The sequence below is a fragment of the Antechinus flavipes genome, chromosome 4, assembly GCF_016432865.1.
Source record: "Antechinus flavipes isolate AdamAnt ecotype Samford, QLD, Australia chromosome 4, AdamAnt_v2, whole genome shotgun sequence".
NCBI classification, from domain to species: domain Eukaryota; kingdom Metazoa; phylum Chordata; class Mammalia; order Dasyuromorphia; family Dasyuridae; genus Antechinus; species Antechinus flavipes.
In genome coordinates this window covers 287879464-287899280 of record NC_067401.1, presented here as the reverse complement: position 1 = coordinate 287899280, position 19817 = coordinate 287879464, and the positions used below count along the sequence as shown (strand labels likewise).

General features: G+C 32.8%; 1 protein-coding gene across 1 annotated transcript in view; it reads right to left on the bottom strand.

Moving 5' to 3' along the window:
- Positions 1-2212: 2212 nt before the first annotated feature.
- The window catches only part of CDC40 (cell division cycle 40), a 62675-nt gene continuing 45070 nt past the window's right edge, over positions 2213-19817 (bottom strand). The window contains exons 6-15 of the mRNA XM_051997534.1: positions 18786-18882; positions 16498-16637; positions 15492-15566; positions 11827-11872; positions 9823-9924; positions 8964-9079; positions 8544-8677; positions 7177-7253; positions 5702-5846; positions 2213-4089 (exon numbers count right to left, since the gene is read on the bottom strand). Of these exons, the coding sequence (XP_051853494.1) occupies positions 3912-4089; positions 5702-5846; positions 7177-7253; positions 8544-8677; positions 8964-9079; positions 9823-9924; positions 11827-11872; positions 15492-15566; positions 16498-16637; positions 18786-18882 (1110 nt within the window). The 3' untranslated portion in view covers positions 2213-3911. The remainder of the gene's footprint in view (positions 4090-5701; positions 5847-7176; positions 7254-8543; positions 8678-8963; positions 9080-9822; positions 9925-11826; positions 11873-15491; positions 15567-16497; positions 16638-18785; positions 18883-19817) is intronic.

The following is a 19817-nucleotide window of genomic DNA, read 5'->3' as shown; positions in this document are numbered from 1 at the left end:
TTCTATTCCTTCCTCCCCCAGCATTCTCATTTAATTGATTTTAAAAAAATTAAGCTCTTGCTTCATCTATTTCAGAAACTATAGTTGAATTTATGCTCAAGCTATGGTTTGTTTGTTTTTTGAAGTTTTGCTTGTAGATGTTTTGGAATCATTTTCATCTTCTTTGTGTCTTGAGAATCCCTGATCAAATGAAGTGAAATTTATAAAGTGCTTAGCACAATGTGTGGCCCATAGTATGTGTTTATTAATAATTTTTCCCTTCTCCCATCCCCATCATCACAACAGCCTTTTTGGGTGTTTTTTTTTCCATTTTATTCGTCTAGACTACTTCTTGCTTTTTAATTTGATATTAGGGCCAGACTCTGCATACTTGTGGAGGGAAGGTCTGAACTGGTCCTATTGCTGTTTTCTCTGGATATTACATGTTGTGTTATTCTAAGATCTCGGGGACAACTCAAACCATCCTACAAGAATCCAACACACCCAAAGTGGTATGATCCAGGGCAAAGTCTAATCACTGTCTACATGGTCTTAGCTTTGCAAGTTTCTGACCTAGGTGTGGGTCTACACAACAGTAGATGCTTCTGCATTCAATCACTAGCAGCCTTCTAGTTCTGGCTCCAAGGCACAGAGATAGATTCCCTTTTGGTCTGGGCTTCCTACCTTCGTCTTATTCTTCTTCTGCAGGTTTCAAATTGAGGTAGAAGTTGGAACTGAGAATTAATTCTGTCCCTTGGGTCAGTTACATTTCTGGTGTTTGCTTCTGAATCTGTTCCTCTCAGTCTAGGGCTTGTAGCTCCTCCCTACTCCTGAACACCCCATCAGGGGACAGGTTCTCACTGGAGTCCACCCTGGATCTGTAACCCAGAATGAAGTAGTGAACAACAAAGTTGTCAGCATCTGCTCTTTCATTTTCTGATGCCCTGGTACACAGTCTCTCCCTGAGAAGCAGAGTGCTCTCCTGGCCAGACCCTGTCCCCAAGATCTAGAGACTTATTTCCCTTTGCAAACCTGGGCTGGAAAAATGATTTAAGTGTAACTTTTTCTTGGATTTCCCCTTTGGGATTTAGTCTGGTGCATATTCTAGTTTTGTTTAAAGAAGAGGTCACTATATTGCTTCCTCCTACTCTACCATTTTGACTCTGCTTTGCAGTTAAGATAGAACATTGAAAACTAAGCTTTAATGGCACTCTTGTAAATATTTTGCCTATGATCAATTTTATAGTTTTTTATTATTTTCACTTTTACCAGTAGCCAGTCAAATGAGTTTTGGAATAATGGGAAGAGAGCAGGGTGATAAGACTCTTTCCCCCAAAAAAGAAATACAATTTTGTAATTTTTAGATATGGAATATATTATACAAAAACAATGTAGTATGCTGAAAAATCTTTGTATTTGAGGATTGGTTTATTATAATTTTATAGTTAAATGTCTACATAAGATGTCTGAACACTTTGCATGTTAGTTGCATCATTTATCTTACAAGATTGCTGAGGGAAGGCCATTATATTAATCTATTATAATATGCTAAAATTTAAAATAATTTTGGAATCAATGAAAAAAGTTTTTTTGTAATGATAAATATTAAATCTTGATATACTAAAGAGGAACTAATTCCTGGGTCTAGGAATCTATTTCCTAGAGGCTGGATTTAAAAATGATCATTCATGACTTTTTTTTCCAGTATCTAGTAGAATCTTTTAAATTTTAGGGTGTAATTTAGGTAGTTCATAGTCTTACTTTGGGTAATTTAAGTTTAGTCATTCAAAGACTGTTTTTCTTCTTGGCCCACCAATCCTTAGAGCAGCACAATTCACTCCATCGTACTTCCCCCACTTTGTATTAAAAGATACAATTTTAAAACTTGAAGGGTAATGAAACTAACCAAAGGGGCTCAAATTTCAGCCTCTCATCTTTTAATTATTATAAAGCAGCACTACTGTTAATAACAGCAGTGTAACATCATTATTTAGAACCTCAAATATATCTGGCACAGTAAGGGAGCTTCCTCAACTTATAAAATGTGATGGTTTGTCACGACCTTTATAGAAATCAATGGGTAAATTTTATTATACATCCTTCTTCAAGCATCAATTTTTGGCAAAATAAAATATTTAAAATATTGCCCACAGTGTGGTTTCACACTGCAGCTGGGATTAAAGTTTAGTCCTGTTCAATTGAAAAGAAAATAAAGATAAATACAACACTATGATAATTTTTCTGTAAAATGATATATTTAAAAATAGGCTCTTTAAAAAGTGAACTTTTATGTACAGTTTAGTCTAGAAACAGTCAAAAAACACTATACAACAACTATCTAGATTTTAGAAAATACAATTTGTTGCACACACAATCCTGATACTGAACAAGATGTAGTTTTAAGCCTATGATTAATTCTGTTTTATCACACATCAATAATTCACATTTGTTAATAGCTTACATTCAGACTAAAGTTCAGCTTAAGAACTCGCCTACATACTTCCCATTTGGAAAATTAAGACAACCACCTCTGCCTGGCAGATGTAGTCTATCTGTAGTCCAGATAGTCTTTATTTCTTTGAGTGAGCAATACACAACAAAGAACCTCTCCTCTTTCTGTTATTCTTTTCTTGTAAGTTTTGCTTTTAGCAATAGGGAATAACAAAACATCTTTCTATGTGTTGTTGGCCAAGAGGTGCCATGTTCTTTAAAAATGAAATTTCTATGAGGACAAAAATCACACATTTGTACAAGTTACATAATGATAGTGTATATGTGTTTAACAAAAAAATGGTCTAGGAAGTAGATTACCAAGCACTTAATGCTTTCGGGGTTGTCAACACTTAGCTTTCCCGTGGTCTTCAGCTCAGCACCCTAGGTAGCCACCCCACTTGATCAGGCAGTCTCCCTAGTCTTTTCCAACATGGTACCTTTCTAATTATATCAGTTTACAACAAAACACTTTTAAAACATCAAAAAGTAGCTTCCTAGAAAATAACAAAAGGAGATGGCTTATCAAAATTAAAGTGCTAATAGCTTGTCCCTTCAAAAGATATGTTTTCAGATGATTTATATGTTGATCAAGAGTTATGTTCCTGAAAAAATAATTGCATATTTTATGTATTTCCCAACACAATAATGCAGACCCAATTTGCCCTCTACATGAGTTACTGTTTAGAAATAATCTAATTTTGTAATTAAAGGGCATTGATCTGCTTGCATTGGGAAGATGAAGAAGGACTTTGGTCTATTCTTTATTTCTTAACTGTCCATATTAATTAAGTTGTAGCCAAAGGAAAATGATGACTTGCAACTGAAGAGATTTAAAAAAAAAAAAAAGAAATAAATAAAGAAAGAGGATGCCATGGAGAAACAACAGAACTCACAAGATGCGACTTATTAGAACTGGGTATGTAGAAAAGCCTATCAGAGAAGAAAAGCTGTTCATCCAACAGCTTTTTCTTCCTCTAGATTTATGTACAATGAAACGATCACTGAGGTCTTTATTTCTGCTTTGTTGAAGACCTATGTATTTGTTCCCTTAGAATTAAATGTTCATTTACTACTTCAACTGTTAGGAATCACAAAATCCAATAGGGAAGATTAGGCGGATTCCATGAACAGTAAGGAGATAGCAATAAAACATAAGGATCAAAAAGTTCTCGCAATTTATAAGTGATAGTAAGCCTTAGTAATTGGAAAGAAAGGGATGCCAATAAGGCATTGCTTATTTTGGTCACATCTATAAAGACCAGAATGACATCTAGAAAGAACATAAATCAAAATTACAAAATGAATTGTATATTTGTATTGAGTCAGAAGTCTGTGTAAAGAGCACATATCTGTCAAACAGAAATTGTCACCCAACACATTTAATAATCAAATAGTTAAATATGTCATCAAATCAAAAAGACCCTAATGAAGTTTGAGGATTAATCCCATAATTTAATAAGACCATCCCAGCCACAAGTGATAACTTTAGATGTTTCATGTGGGTGCCACACAGCACCTATGCATACTTTATCATGAGCTTTAAATCGACTGTAGAGTTTTGTAGTCTTCCAGTCCCAAATATTTAATTTTCCATTTCCATCTCCTGATATCACGTAGCTGTGTTAGGGAGGAAAACAAGCTCAAATTATTCAAATGTTTTAACTATGAGATAAGTGGGGAACTTTTTTCTTCCAACTTTCTCATCTTAACATTAATCTCTCCATCTCCCCCACCCCTAAAACTTTTATTACACAAAAATCTACTGAGAATGATAGACTATCAGTTTCTACAGTGCAAATTGTTTCAAAGAAAGTACATTCCAAGAAAATCAGATTGTAACATAAGCACTGCTCTTAAGGTGCTGCTTTTTTCAGGCTGGACTGGTTTTTCAGAGACTCCAAGGGTAAAGGGAGGGTAAGAAGTATAAATTAGCAGGATTGGGCTAAGTCCCAGAGAGCAGAGGAGGGTACCACAAATGGGGTTACTGGTCATCCAGGCCTGTCAGTTATGATCATTATGTGCCCCCTACACTTTCACCTTTGGGTATAGTACAACCTGATTCCAGACCAAGAACCATCCTTTTCATTTCCTTCATGATTATTTTTTGGTTCAAAAGTCAAGGAATCCAGACTGTTTGTCTGAAAGTATAAGGTCCAATAGTTGGACTCAAGTTAGTCAGTGCCTAGATCTTGGTATCTTCCACTTATATTCAAATTTAAGTCAAGAATGAAGATAGAGACTTTTGTGGTCATTTTTAGGAGTGTACCAACCTATAATTTCCTGTGCTGGAAGGCTGAGGTTTTCCCTAGACTTGTAGCAGTTGTATATGGAAGTGGAGCAGGATCTTGTACAAGCATATCTATACTTCCTTTTCACTAGACTGATCAACTGGCATGGAAAAAGTACTTTGGTTTTGAGGGAACTGGTCCTGGCTGTCTGATATGCTTAGGAAAGATACTTCCCTATTCTGAAATCCAAGCTTTCCCATCTAGAAAATGAGAGAACTGAACTAGATAATTTCTAAAATCTCTTCCAGTTCTAATTTATGATATTCTATTATAACAGTATCTAGAATGAAAAGTGCCCTAGTCAATACATAACTGGAAAATTATATTCAATTTTGGGACTACATTTAAGAAATAACACCACCATGTCCAAATAAGAGAAACATGATGGTAAGGCAAATAATTATATGTTATGTGAGAATTAATTAAAAGGACTAGAAATAGGGCTCCACTCCTCAAGCAGATCAGCAAGAAGATCTCTCCTCAAGGGCTGAGCAATCCACTAGCAGATCAATCTTATTTAACTGAAAAGAACCAGAAGAATATGCTATGTGGGGTGAGAGAGTGGTTCAGAGACTGATTTCAGCTTTTCAGTTCTAAAACATTACTATCAATTAGGAAATGCACCAAAATTCTAAGGGCCGCCTTAGAATGAAGTGAATTTTTCCTCTCTATCTTCAAGCAGAGTACAGATGATCATGTCAGATAAATTGTTAGGGACAATTCTTGGCTTTGGAGAGAGGTTGGTCTTGGTGACTTAGGAAGTTTCTCTTATCTCTACAATTCTGTCAATCAGTAAGGGATGAGTATTATTTCCATAACTTGTTTCCAGGACTTTGATGTCAGGGATTTTTATTAACAGGTGTATATGCACAAGTAGATACACACACACATTCATTTTAACCAGTGTAGGTAGGAGAATAAAAACAAAAATTTATACACACCTCATATCTGGGGAAAAGTCCACCTGACAAGCATATCCTGCCACCATGTGCCCTTTAAATATTTTTTTCTTATTCAATCTAAATCGGTTCTGTGCTCCGAAAATTAAAATTTGATTGTCCATGGACTGACATGCTAGCCACTTCCCTGAAAGACAAACAATGATATGAGAAAAGTTTGGGAGAAAAAATTACCTCCAAAAAAGTTACATTACATTATAAAAAATTCATTTTTCTCTAATAGTCACTATCAACATGAAACCAATACATTTCTTGGAGAATCCTGCAGCTATGGTATATAGCAGCTCTTAAACCACAAAGTTCTGTTACAAGCCTTTTTTTTCATATCAAGTGGTTGTTTTTGTTCATCTAGCTCTCTTATTCAATAAACATTTATTAAGTTCCTACTGGTACACATAATGAACTACATGTTGCAGAGATCCAGCTCAAGAGCTGAAGCAAGGAGTGCTTCAATGAAGATGGTACCTAAGCAAAACCTTGAAATCAAGATTTCAAAAGTATAAGATTTAAAAGGTATTCTAAATATAGGGAATGATTGTGTGAAAAAGAAGGTATGTCAAGTTTAAGGAAGAGCAAGTTGACTAAATTGGCTGCAATGTAGTAGGGGATAATGATAGGGATAGAAGTGGAAAGGCCTATACAATTATGTAATCATTAAAAAGGATTTCCTTGCCTAGGGTCACACAGCTAGGAAGTGTTACGTATCTGAGGTTGGATTTGAACACTTCCTGACTGTGTGACCCTGGGCAAGTCACTTAACCCCAATTACTTCAGGAAAAAAAAAGCCATAAGAGATCATAGCACAATGGATAGAGAAACCACCTCAGATACAGGAAGATCTGGGACAAAGTCCCTCCTGAAACATACCGTGTGATTCAGGGAGAGTGTGTGACTCAATCTTTCAGTCTCTGACATCTCAGGCAAATTTTCTAAGGCATAAAATAGCTGCTACTCTATACTGTTAGAATCCCATTTCTAGCAGTTCTCAATAGATGTAAAGGTGTGCAAAGATATATTACAAAATGATTCACAAATGAGCAACTTATATTTTCTACTTTTGTCCCAGAAAGTATTTTTGTTTAATCCCTAAAGCCTTCAGATGGGAAATTGGGTTAAGACAAAGCTGGTTTATCAAATTACTGAACTGCCAAAAGGATTTCTGTCAGTAGAAGAGCTAAAAAAAAAAAAAAAAAAGTTCTAATTTTGTTATAAATCCTTAAGAAACTTAGCAGATACTAGCTACAAATCACTAGGTTTTTTTTAATTCTTTAACTACATGAAATAACATGGTGAATGACTCAAGTACTGAACCAATTAAGTCATATATAACATCACAAAAGTTTACAAATATACATAATACTGATAATGCAAAAGTAAATAAAAAAGCTTTTACTATTGGCAAAAGTTTACTATATTCTAAGTCTTCCTTCCAAAGCACAAATTTTGCACCAACTCACCATTTGGAGATAAAGTCACTGCAGGCATTGAATGCATACTGGGTTCTGCTATATATTTAAAGTCTACAGGAATGTCCCTGAAAACCAAGAAACACAGAAGGTGAAAAACTGAAGACATTTCTTCAAAAGAATATCTTAATTCTGTTTCCTACTGAGAAAACCATAAAATATGAGGTTAAGAGACTAAGAAATAATGAAATAGTGATGGAATTCAAAAATACTGAAAATCTTTCTCATGAAGCTTCTTGAAAAAGAAAATCATATTTTTTGTAATAGTTTTATTGATCACTATAACAAAATTAACATTGTATTAGTGACATGTAAAGAACTGAATAGATTGGAAAACACTTTTAATTTGAAAAATCACATTTTTCAATTTTTCATTTCAATTGTCAATCAAATCTGTGTTTTGATTTTTTTAGAATTAACATCAGCTAAATAGCTTTTAAAAGTAGTCAACCTCTTTAGCAAATCTCTTTGCACTTGGCCAGATTGTTCTTCTATAACATAACACAGTCCTTTACTACACCCTTAATTCTGGTTAGTGAGATTTAGCAGAACTTGTATTCTATTGGCACTGGCCCAAAAAAACCTAGGGTCACTGCTGTATTATAAAAACATGACAACAACTAGTATCTTAGGCAGTTTCAAAAATAAGAATTGTACAGTTTGAAGATGTCTCTCTTGAATCAGAGACAAATCAAAGGCTGGGTGAATATCTGTCACTTAAGTTGGGGGAGAAGAAAAGATTTGATCATCTCTAAGGCCCATTCAATTCTGAGATCCTCTGAAAAGATTGCTACGTTTTCTCATAGAATTTTAAAGATTGTAATTAAAAGAACAAAACAAAATCCTTCTATTTGAAAAGAATGGGCAGCTTTTGGAGGAAAATAACTCATAGCATTTCATAAAATTTTCAATAGGCTAAATCAATTTAGGATTGCTAATTCATAATTTAAGAGCTATATAATATTCTTAGTTTGTGGGAACCCCCTACCCCCAAAACCACCATTTGTATTAGTTAAAGATACAAGAGGATCTGGCCAAAGATTACATTTGTATTTTGGGTCATAAATATGTAAGGCAAGATTCAATGAAAACCTATGCAAAAAGCTGGGGAAAACAAATAAACTTTGGAGTTGCATGTTCTTATATAGGGGAGGTAGAGAGGGTGGAATACAATTATTATATATGATAATATTAATATCATTTCCTTTAATCATAGGCAATAATATAATTAAGAGCCTTATGTGGTACACTTTAATGCCAGTATTAATTTGGGTTGTATATTTTATGATGATTCATCTTTGCCTTCCCATTTCCCTTTTGCTTATTTGCACTTCACTGCTGCAACTAGGAAAACTCACCATTCCCAAACACGTAAGCTCTTGTCGTCAGAAGTGCTCACAAACCGCCTATTCTCATCCACAAACACAATGGTATTGACAGCTCCCAAATGCCTATCATATTCTTGTACAATCTCCCCACTTCTGATGTCCCACTGCAGATGGAAGAGTACAAAGAAGTTATAAATGGAGCACAATTATTATTATTATACAAGATAAAATTCATTAACTCTGGGAAGCAGAGGTGAAAAGATGTCTGGCATCAAGTTTTTAAAAGTGTATTGATTCTTTAAAAACAAAACAAAAAAACCTATAACCATTTTTTTTTTCAAATACAGAAATTCTAATCATGTATTGGGGACAATTTCTCTGAAAAATCTCAGTTGCAAATATAATGTCTAGGTCTAAAATATCAAGATTATTTATTTCATAAACACTTACTTGTACAATCTTCTTATCTGACATGCCAGCCACAAAAAGATTTTGTTTATCTTCATCAGGATTGAACTTGACACAATAAGGAACTTTCCGGTTTGTAAATCTTGATATACACTGACCTAAAATCAAAATCCCAGATAACCTGTCAGTTTGACCACCCAAATAAACTTGGAGTTAAGCCTATTGATATAATAAAACTTTCATGAAGGATAGCTTACTTTTTTCCAAACTTTAGACTATTCTCTTCTCAAATTATAATCAGTTTTCTACTTAGAGAAACTAAGAAGGAATTTCTATGATTTACAGTGAATTAAAAGTGTACACAATTCTCAGAAATAAGAAAAATAACAATTAAGTAGAGATCTTAAGAGATATGAAAATTGGAATAATATGAAAAATGAAATCTCACGTTAATATGGTTATGAGCTACACATCTTATAATGCAAATTTGAATTAAGAAGGACAGAGAGATGATATATAATACACTAGATGATATATAATACAATTCAAGCTATTCCAACAGAAAGCTATTGAGAAGATTTCATATTCACTAATCTCTCAAAAATGTCTGTTTCATTTATGAAGTTCAATAAAATGAATATAAAATCACTTTTATTCCCTATATTCCTCCTTCTCTCTTCAAATTAACAGTGCAATTTTTTGTATGACCCATTTCACAAATTAAAATTTTAACTCTTCAAGAGTTGTCAGGAGGAAGGAAAAATAAAGGAATATTTACATATTACTGCAAACTTAAGTCCTTAAGAGAATCCTTTAAACTGAAAAAATGTGTTTCATTTATAAATTTTAACATGTAAAAGAACTATGGATTAATTAGGCTAAATTACTTTGAAAATCTTACCTGTTTCAGTGTCCCATAGCTTGAGATACCTGTCATATGCTGCACTGAGGAACTGAGTTCCTACACCATTAAAACAGATATCTCTAACAGCTTTACTGTGACCTGATAAATAAAAAAATTGGTGATGAGGAGGCAAAAGTTAGTTTTCTCTTAGAATATAAACTCAAGGGGCAGTTGGTGGCACAGTGGATAGAGCACCAGTCCTGAAGTCAGGAGGACCTAAGTTTAAATCTGACTTCAGACACTTCACCCTTCCTAGTTGTGTGACCCTGGGCAAGTCACTTAACCCCAACTGCCTCAGCCAAAAAAAATATATATATATATGTGTGTGTGTGTGTGTATGTGTATATGTGTGTGTGTGTGTGTATAGATATATATATAAATATAATTATAAATAAATTATATTATTACATATAATTATGAATAATTATAAGTATATAACATAAATAATTATATATAATTATAAACTCCAAGAGAGAAATGAGATATCCTATTACACTAGGATTGATAATTAAATTAAACTAAAAGAAATACTGTCTCATTTCTCAGTACTCAGTATAAAACATCCAGTAGTTAAAAGGTATGTTCTGAGTTATGAGTCTACTTTTGGTTATGAGTTTACACCCCAACTCCACCCCCCATAAAAAAAAAAAAGAGAGAGAGAGAGAGAAGAAATGTTAAGTGGTTATGTCAAAGTCGACATGTGACTTGGTTTGGTGAAAAGAAACCAGGATGAACATTCAGATGATAGGGAACAACTACATGGTTATCATCTTCCTGAAACCCCAAATAAAAAAGTTCTACTGGCACAGGAAGTCTGTAAAGGGGTGAGATTTTATCTCTCTCTTAAGTAGCTGAAGCCCACATTGCTCCCTTTTTGTTGTATTCCCAGGGCCAGATTCATATTCTCTTGCTTTTCCCTCATTATACTTCCTGTAGGTACATAAGCACCAGCTAACTCTATGAGATGGGCTAGTGAAAAGAGGCTCACAGAGGAGTGGAGAAGCTGGCTATATATATATATATCACAAATGACACTGACAGGTGTGTTAAAAAAACTCTAACAACCTATAAAGTTTATACTATATCATTAAATGTAGAAAACTGTTGAATCTGGTCACTAGTTTACATCTTTTCAAAAAGTAAACAGTTTAGTCAATTATCCTATTTATCTATAGAGTTCTATATGTAATATTGTACTGTTACTAGCATGACATTTTCAGAATGAACTCATGCAAAATAGGACATTAGATATGAGGATGCATAATTAGAATCAATATATCTATGGCTGATGACTGATTCAAAACTACAAGTGCTTTTGGTAACAGTGTAATAAGCTCTTCACAAATATCCATGTTTGTGATTATCAATATCATCTCAGTACCAACTGAAAACAAGTAAAATGTCCAACAAGGCTTTCACTTGGTAAATCAACTTGGTTATTTCATCATTCTCTCTAGGGGCTTCTACACTTTATTTCTAGAGACATTCATTCAATTGCAAATTCCACAGACATGAAACATCCTACTCTGATTAATCTTCCCCAAAGAGATTTCCCCTCTTCCCCTACTAATATTCACCAACTCAAATCAAGCATTTTTGCTAGGCTGAAAAAATCAATAGTTCTATTACCCTTGAGTGGTTTCCTCCCCATTTATGAACAAGTGAATATAGCCATAAAAGCTTTCTCCTGCTGTGAAGGATATACATAAATCATCTGGCAGTCAACTGACACCTGATCACTACCAGCTATCTAACTTCACCATAAACACTAGTGAATGCACAAATGGGATAGATGTTCTAGAACAAGCCTCACTAACAATAGCAGAATGGTTAATAGTGAAATCACATTATTAGGAATGCTATTTTTGGATACAAAATACATTATTTTACATATAAATATGTGTATTTGTGTGTATGTGCATGCATTCATAATTATACACACATGAATACACATACATCTATAACACATGAGTATAATCTATAAAAAGAAAGAAATATTACCAACAAATGTTCTTAAACAGCGCCGATCTCCATAAACTTCCCATAGCTGTGGGGGGGGAAATATGGAAATATTAAACTGCATAAGTTCAGTTAAATGACAAGTTTTATTAACAGTCTTGGTACCAGAATTAAATAAAGCATGTGGGTATGCTACTGGTTTTGAAATTTAACTATTTTTGTTTATAACAGCCAAAAAAACCACATGGAAATTCTGTCCCCACTTCCAAATCTGGTATCCAGTAGAAATATGTTACGATTATATAATAAACTAAAAATCTAATATGCTTACAATTTCTCTGGAATTACCTCACTCTGAGGGTTCTCACTTCTCAGAGTTAAAGGGAATATGATGCTAATGTACATAGACCTAAATTCCAGACTTCCTTGTTCATATCAGTTTAAGTTGCTATAGACAAATGGTCAAATGGTTGTTCTAACTAAAAGAAGCTACTACCTCATGGACTATCTCCCTCATACATTTCTGTTTACAGCCATGAAAAATATATGAAGAATGAATTTTTAATAAGTAACATTTTGAACCCCAGACCACTCCAGAACTGATATTCATCAAACTACAATAACATTTCAGCTATGGATAAAACAAATAAAAAAACACATTCCAACTTTTAAAACTACATACTGTATGTTTTTGTATGTAAGTTGACCCTTTCAAGTTAAAAAGGAAAAGCCTTTGAAGCTGCAGTTAATGTAAATGTTGGTTATGCTGGCAAAGTGTTTTTTCATTTCTAATATTTGTCAATGTTGCTATACTAGTAGCTTAATAGTCAGAGATGACTTGCCAGAATTCACAAAGCAGTAGAACTATTTATGCTACCTCTTGAGAGCCACTGTCAAGTTCTTAATTTTTCCACATTCCTTCCAACATTTGTCACTTTGCTTTTCTATCATTTTAGCCAACCTGGAAGGTGTAAAATAATATGTCTAGCTTGTTTTAATTTGCATTTCTCTATAATCATTTAGAACATTTTTTCATATGATTATAAACTGTTTTGTTGCCCGTGTCCTTTGACCTAGCAACAGTACTACTTGGTCTATTTTCAAAGATAATTAGAGAAAAAGGAAAAACAACTATAAGTTTTAAAATATTTACAGCCACTCTCTTTGTAGTAGAATAGAAGTGGAAATTGCAAGATGTTCATCAACTGGGGAATGGCTGAATAAGCTGTGGTACATGATCATGACAGAAATCTATTGTTCTATAAGAAATGATAAGCTCAATGATTTTAGAAAAAACATGGAATGGCTTGCTTGAAATAAAGAGTGAAATGAACAGAATCAAGAAAATACTCTACTCAAAAAGAGAAATATTGTTTTAAAAATGATAGATAAAATAAGGTATTCATTATTATTATTATTTTTTACTATTCTAAATACCCAAATTAGCTATGAAGGACATATTAAGAAAGATGCTATCTGTATCCAGAGAAAGAACTGATAAATAGAAGTATGTATAGAATAATTTTACATATATACACCTAAATGTCTAATGGTATCCATGTCGAGGATCGAAGAAGGAAGAAAAAAAAGTGATGTGATAATTTGTGAAAAGAATAGCAAGTTGTGCATAGTAGATTTGCAGTTTCATTTACAATCATCTTTTTTTTTTCATTGTACTAGGAGAGAGAAATGCTTGTTTATACCATAAATTTAAAATAATATTGAAAAGAAAACCAAAAACAATCAGATTAATTAAAAAAATAGTTGTAGGTCAAAAAGTCTACCCATGATAAATGAAATTAATGGATGGATTTTTATACAGAGAAATTAGTATCAATCTATATTTCAGGTCCACGTCAAAATACAGTTTAAACCCCAGCTTCTTAAACTGTGTTTTGCAACTTCATATGGGGCCTCGTAACTAAATGTGAGAGTTGTGAAATTATGATTTATCATCAGTATATGTTTGATTTGTATACTTATTTACCTGAGGTTACATAAAAATTTCTTGGTTGAAAAGGGGTCATGAGTGAGAAAAGTTTAAGAAGCTATGGTTTAAATAACTGAAAAGATATGAAAGGAACATTATCTTACTTTATACCTAACAATGAGATAACAAATCGTTGTCATGGAATGTTTTCTTTATCACAAGAGGCAGGTGGAAAATGAATGTTAAATGAATTTCAGACAAAGTTTTCTGAGAAAAAGTTAACAAGAGTAGTAGAAGAAAAAAGCTATGGTTAAATGTTTTCGGTCAGAAAGAGGTGACAGCAAAGATAGTTTGGTAGGGTGTCTCTAAAAACATTCTCTATGTTATCAAGACCCTAGCTTTTTAGAATTAGTCATTTTAAAATGCTTTTGAAGAGCAGAAAACATTTTTTATTAGTGTTATTAATAACTTTTTTGAGGAACTAGATTAATTAATGTGCCAGAGATGTAACAGAATAAGCCAAATTAAACTTTAAAAAGTAATATGCCCTCCAACCAATATTAAAAGTGCAAAATACCTAATTATAATTTTAATGCGAAAGCACCCAGAAAATCCCAATAACCAAAATGAGAAAATGATGTAGGTGATACAGAATCTAGGAGCCAGCTAATCCTTAAAAGTCAGGTCTTGTTAGTTACCCGAGTTTAAAAACATAACAAAACAAAACAACCAGTATATACATTAAAAAAAAAAAAAAGATTTAAGAACAAAATAATTCTTTTAAATTAGTTGTTATCATAATGGGTTAGCAGAAATATTATTTTTTGAAATATTAACTAAAATTCATAGAATATTTGTGTATTTTTAAAAATTACAAAGAGTCAAGAGAAAGCTTAAACATGGCATTAGACAGAAAAAGGAGCAACACTTCATCTTTTTGTTATATTTGTTTGTTAATGTTTGTTAAAGTGAGCAGCAACTGGAGAAATGGCATGTGCCAGAGTCCTGAGTGTCAAAGAGGAAAATGAATGTCTTTTTGGAATAAATACAAGAAGATAGGAGTTTTAGGTAGCTTAAACTACTTTAAAGGAGGCAGAAGCAGAGAGTCAGGAAGACCCAAGTTCATATTTGAACTCAGACATCTAGCTATGTGACTCTGGGCAAGTCACTTAACTCTGTTTGCCTCAGTTTCCTCATCTGTAAAATAAACTGAAGAAGGAAATGGCAAAACACCCCAGTCTTTGCCTAGAAAACTCCAAATAGGGTCTGAAAAGTTGGACAGGATAGAACAACAAATAAATATGAAAGTTCTCTGAAAAGAATGAAGCACCCTAGATACATGTGAGGCAATATTAGTGACTGGTTCAAAATGTATTTTTAAAATTTATAAAAATATGGAAAAATTAATCTATGCAATCTCACTTATTTTAGCTTTCCAAAAATACAACTGGTTGGTTCAAGACACCTTATACAAGGGACCATCTATCTAATCAATTTAATAGACAATTTCCCAGATTTCAAACATAGTAGACTGTGAGAGCTAGTTTGGCAAACCCAAATGTAACATGATGGTAAAGGTCATAAATTGTCAAGCAAAAGTGCTAGTTATATGTAAAATGTGCGAAAAGTCTTGGTGCAGTTTAAAACTATTAAGCTCTAAGTCTTTCAATAACTTTAAAATAATTTAAAAGCCTCAAAACTGAACCAAGACTTTGGGACACTCATGCAGTATTCCTATTTTATTCAGTTCAGTGTTAACATAATGGAAATATCTCACCTTAATTTTGCAGTCCATGGAACAAGACAGTAACAAATGGCCAGAAAGAGGAAATAGCCTGACGGCACTGACGCCCTATAAACAAGTATTATAATAATTAATTAGAAAAAAGAAAAAAGCATATATTGAAAAAAGTAATGGGAAAAAACGACTTTTAATAGAATTCACTAGTCTTTCCTTCCCTGAAAAAATTATGTCTTAAACTAGATTTCATTATTAATTCAAGAAGAGATGCCCTGCTGCAAACAGCTTTTGCAATCCCTTAAAACGATGACAATGACAAAAAAAAAAAACCCTACTAAAGCTCATTGGGGGTGGATAACTGCTGATTTATTCAAACAACTAACTGATTGCCCCTTCTCCATTCCAAATGTAGGATGACAGCCCTTTATAAAAAGCTGCAAATTGCATGTCTTGGAATGAGAACAATTAACAAAGAATTTCAATATAAAATGCCTCCTACCTTCTTTCCATCTAAACCCTTCAGAATAAATTGTTTATAATCTTAAAACTTCAATTATTTGCCTCTGCTGAATATGATTTTGCTTTTTCCTGAATTAGTCTGAATGCTGCTACCTTATCACCTTCTACTTTTTGTTCCTTCAATGGGAAAAGATCCCAATAGAGGTCAGAAAAAGGGAGGGCAGCTTTTTGGTTACTCAAACTGTGGAGAGGGTTCAGTGACAGCATCCTTGCTCTGGTACTGAATGACTTCACTTTCTGCAGGGAGCCATATATAAATGGCACATATAAATGGAAGCCATATATAAATGGCTTTCAGGCACATCTTTATCCTGGACAAGAAATTCTGGTAAGCTATAGAAACAGTAGAGGGATAGGAATAGTTGTCATTGCTATGTTGAAGCAGGTCAGCATTAAAGATCAACTAGTTGTTAATATTTAAATGGTTAGGAAACTTAGTGTAAACTTTTATTTCCAAAATTAATTGAATTTTCAAAACTGGTTTATAATGATATCACAACAAAATGAAAGTATCAATTTCTACCTTTGTGTGTCCAGACCAAACATGAATTTGTTTTTTGGGAAGATAACATTTCTCAGGTGGTACTGTAGAACGGAGATTAACACCGACATCTTGAGGAACATGAAGATAAGACCTGCCTTGATAGTCATACATTTCTTTGACTAAAAGAGAAGACAAAGGAAAATAGCATAAATACACTATTTACAAAAAAGCTACCAAAGAAAAGATTCCACATTTTAATAAAAGATTACACCATTTTTAAGAGATCATATTTACTTTATATAATACAATAAGCACAAAGACTTGTTCAAGTTTAATTGCTTGGAATTATAACTATTATTAACAATTAGATGTATCGTCAAATTTCTAAATTGCTAAGGAATGGTAGACATAAACTTTTTAATGAGAAATATAATTCTCTTCATCATGTCTACAATTTAGTGATTTATAAAATAATTTATAACATAATTGTGGAAAGAAGTAATTTGATTATAGCTATATTCCACAATTTCTTCCCTCCCTCCATGGGCATAGCCAGCAACTTTGTAGTAGGCAGCTTCATGAATTACTATAACCAAAATAATTTATAACTTGGTGATCAACTTCATGATGATTTGCCTCTCCTACACTTAGATTGGCTGGTTCTTTACATAATAGAGCCTGCCCCTAAACATATAATCAAAGTGTCTGCAACCTAGAGGCCCTGCTAAAGTTTGGAAAGACAACACAATGATTTAGAGCCAGAGATGTCTGGAATTCAAATCCTATCTAAAACAATAACTGGGCAGTTGTCCATAAACAAGTCACTTAAACTCACTAAGTTTCTTTATTTCTACTTAATAATAATAATATTCAAGAATATTTATTTAATATCCATTTACTTAATATTTATTAACATTTAATGTTTAATAATTTTAACCTAATATCTATTTAACATTTAATAATAATATTTATTTATTTAATATTTAATAATAATAATAAAAATCATATCTATCACACTTACCTCAGAGTTGTTATGAGGATCAAATTAGATAACAGAAAGGAAGAGAAGGGAATAAACACTTATATTGTGCCAATTCTGTGGTAAACACTTTTGAAAAAATGATCTTATTTGATCCTTATAAGAATCCTTAAAGGTAGGTGGTGTTATCTCTCTTATACAATAGAGGAAACTGAGGGAAAAGCTAAGTAAAGTGCCCAGAGTTACACAGCTAATAAGTGTCTGATGCTGGATTTAATCTTGTATCTTCCTGATTCCAAGCCCAGGACTCTTACCTAATGTACCACTTAATACATGTAATGTGCTTTGTAAATTTCAAAGCATATATTCCATAAATACGGAATATCCTCATAATAACCATTCAACTGGCTAAGCCATTCAGAACCCAAGATCATTTCTATGCCATAAGCAGGCCATGGACTAGGAAAAAATTTGATTATAAATTAAAAAGAAACTTATCTAGAACATCAAGATGAAAAGAAATAATATGCTTAAGCATGGACACATGCCATTTGTTGCAACAAAATAGAATATAGACAGAAAAGTAATTTTTCAAGTAGCAGAAAAGTAGGTTTTTCTTTTCCCAATTCACATCCTTAGTCTTAAACTTCTTCTAAATTTCTTTTTCTTGAATTCAGAACAAATTTTCTGGTGGGAATACAAGAGTATCCACAGTACTTTTGGAAGATGCTCTGAAGAGGGGAATGCAATTTCAAAGCTACATTAAGTATAAATATTTGTTATGAAATGAGGAATTTTTAAAATAACATTGAGTTTAAAACATTTGAATAATTAAAATTTTAAGTGCTATCATATCAAATGAGAATCAAACATTTTACCTTAAAGATATAGCTAATAATACAATAAAAAGGGTTATTTAGAGTTTCTCTCCTTTCTTTATCCTATTACTTTGCTTACCAGATTATTAATCATTAGTACCTCCATCAGAAATACAGAAGTAGAAAGGAAAAGTGAAAAAGAAACTATTTACCTTTACCAAAATTATTTTTAAAATTTAGATCAAGAAATTTATGGTTCCCAACTTTAATCAAAATTATCCAAATTTAATTACATAAGTTTTTGGGTCCCTGTTGGTGAATATTTAAGAACTCAATGACATTAGTGCTATAGAATTCATCTAGCTTAAGAATTTAATGTAAATTTAGATGATTTTTTCAATCACTATTGAGGGCAATCAGTGTCATCTGGACTGTGTATATAGAACTTTTTAAAAAACAAAAACAAAAAGTAGGTACTCAAAGTTTTCAGTGTTTTTAAAAGAGAAGAAAGTATAAAAAAAATACATTACCATGTAAAATGGTCTTTTCTTCCCCAGGTTTGTCGTCTTCATGTTTGCCTTTCTTTTGCCTCTTTGCTGTGATTTCATCTAACTCTTTCTGTTCTTCCTATAAAAATTAAGCACAATACTTTAAAGTTCAAGTTCAATATAATTAATACAATACAATACAATACAATACAATACAATACAATATAATCAGCTTGTTTAAAACAGGCCAGCTGATTATAACAAAGGATCTGCATATTGTTAAAAAAAAAAAAAATGGTGGCAAAGATAATGCTTAAGTTTAAAGAAGGCAATTTCCCCTACTTTAGACAAATGAGCATATTTTAGAGTAAAAAACTATAAAATAGAAAATGATAGTATATCACAAATCACAGTATATGCTCAATAAGCATTAATTACTATTTTCTAAATAATTACTAATTAATTCACTGTGGCCAGATTCTGGGGAGCAAAGACAGAAGCAAAATAAGTCACTGCCTTGAACCTGCTCATATTAGAATAGGAGCATTCATGAAAATGAATGAGGGTTTTTGTTTTAGATATTCTTTCAACTTGACTAGAAACTCCATATGGGTAGGGATCACACTATTTCTTTTGAAACTCAGTATATAGTATAGTACTAGAGATCCAACTGGAACCGGCCAGCTGGGCAACACAGCTCCTTTTCCTTTCTTTCTTCTTTCCTTCCTTTCTTTTTGTTCCCTTTCCTCTGTCTACAAAGATATCATACCCTTACTTGTGAATGCTCTGCATAAAATATAAATTTTGAGCTTTGAAAACTCTAAAATATCTTTGGGTTTATGGGCAAGAACCATGCTTAAACTCAAATCATTTTAACTCTCAATGACTGACCAACAACAGGTCCTAGGCCAACATGGTCACTATTTGGGCCCTGGTTGGCTAAGAGTGAATGTAAATAGCAATTGTTTCCATTTTAGCCAGAACTCGTGAGGGTCTTCCCCTACATTTTTTGAGTAGTAAGAGGCCATACATACTCTCTACCTCATTTCTTATCTAGCCTTAAATTATTGATTG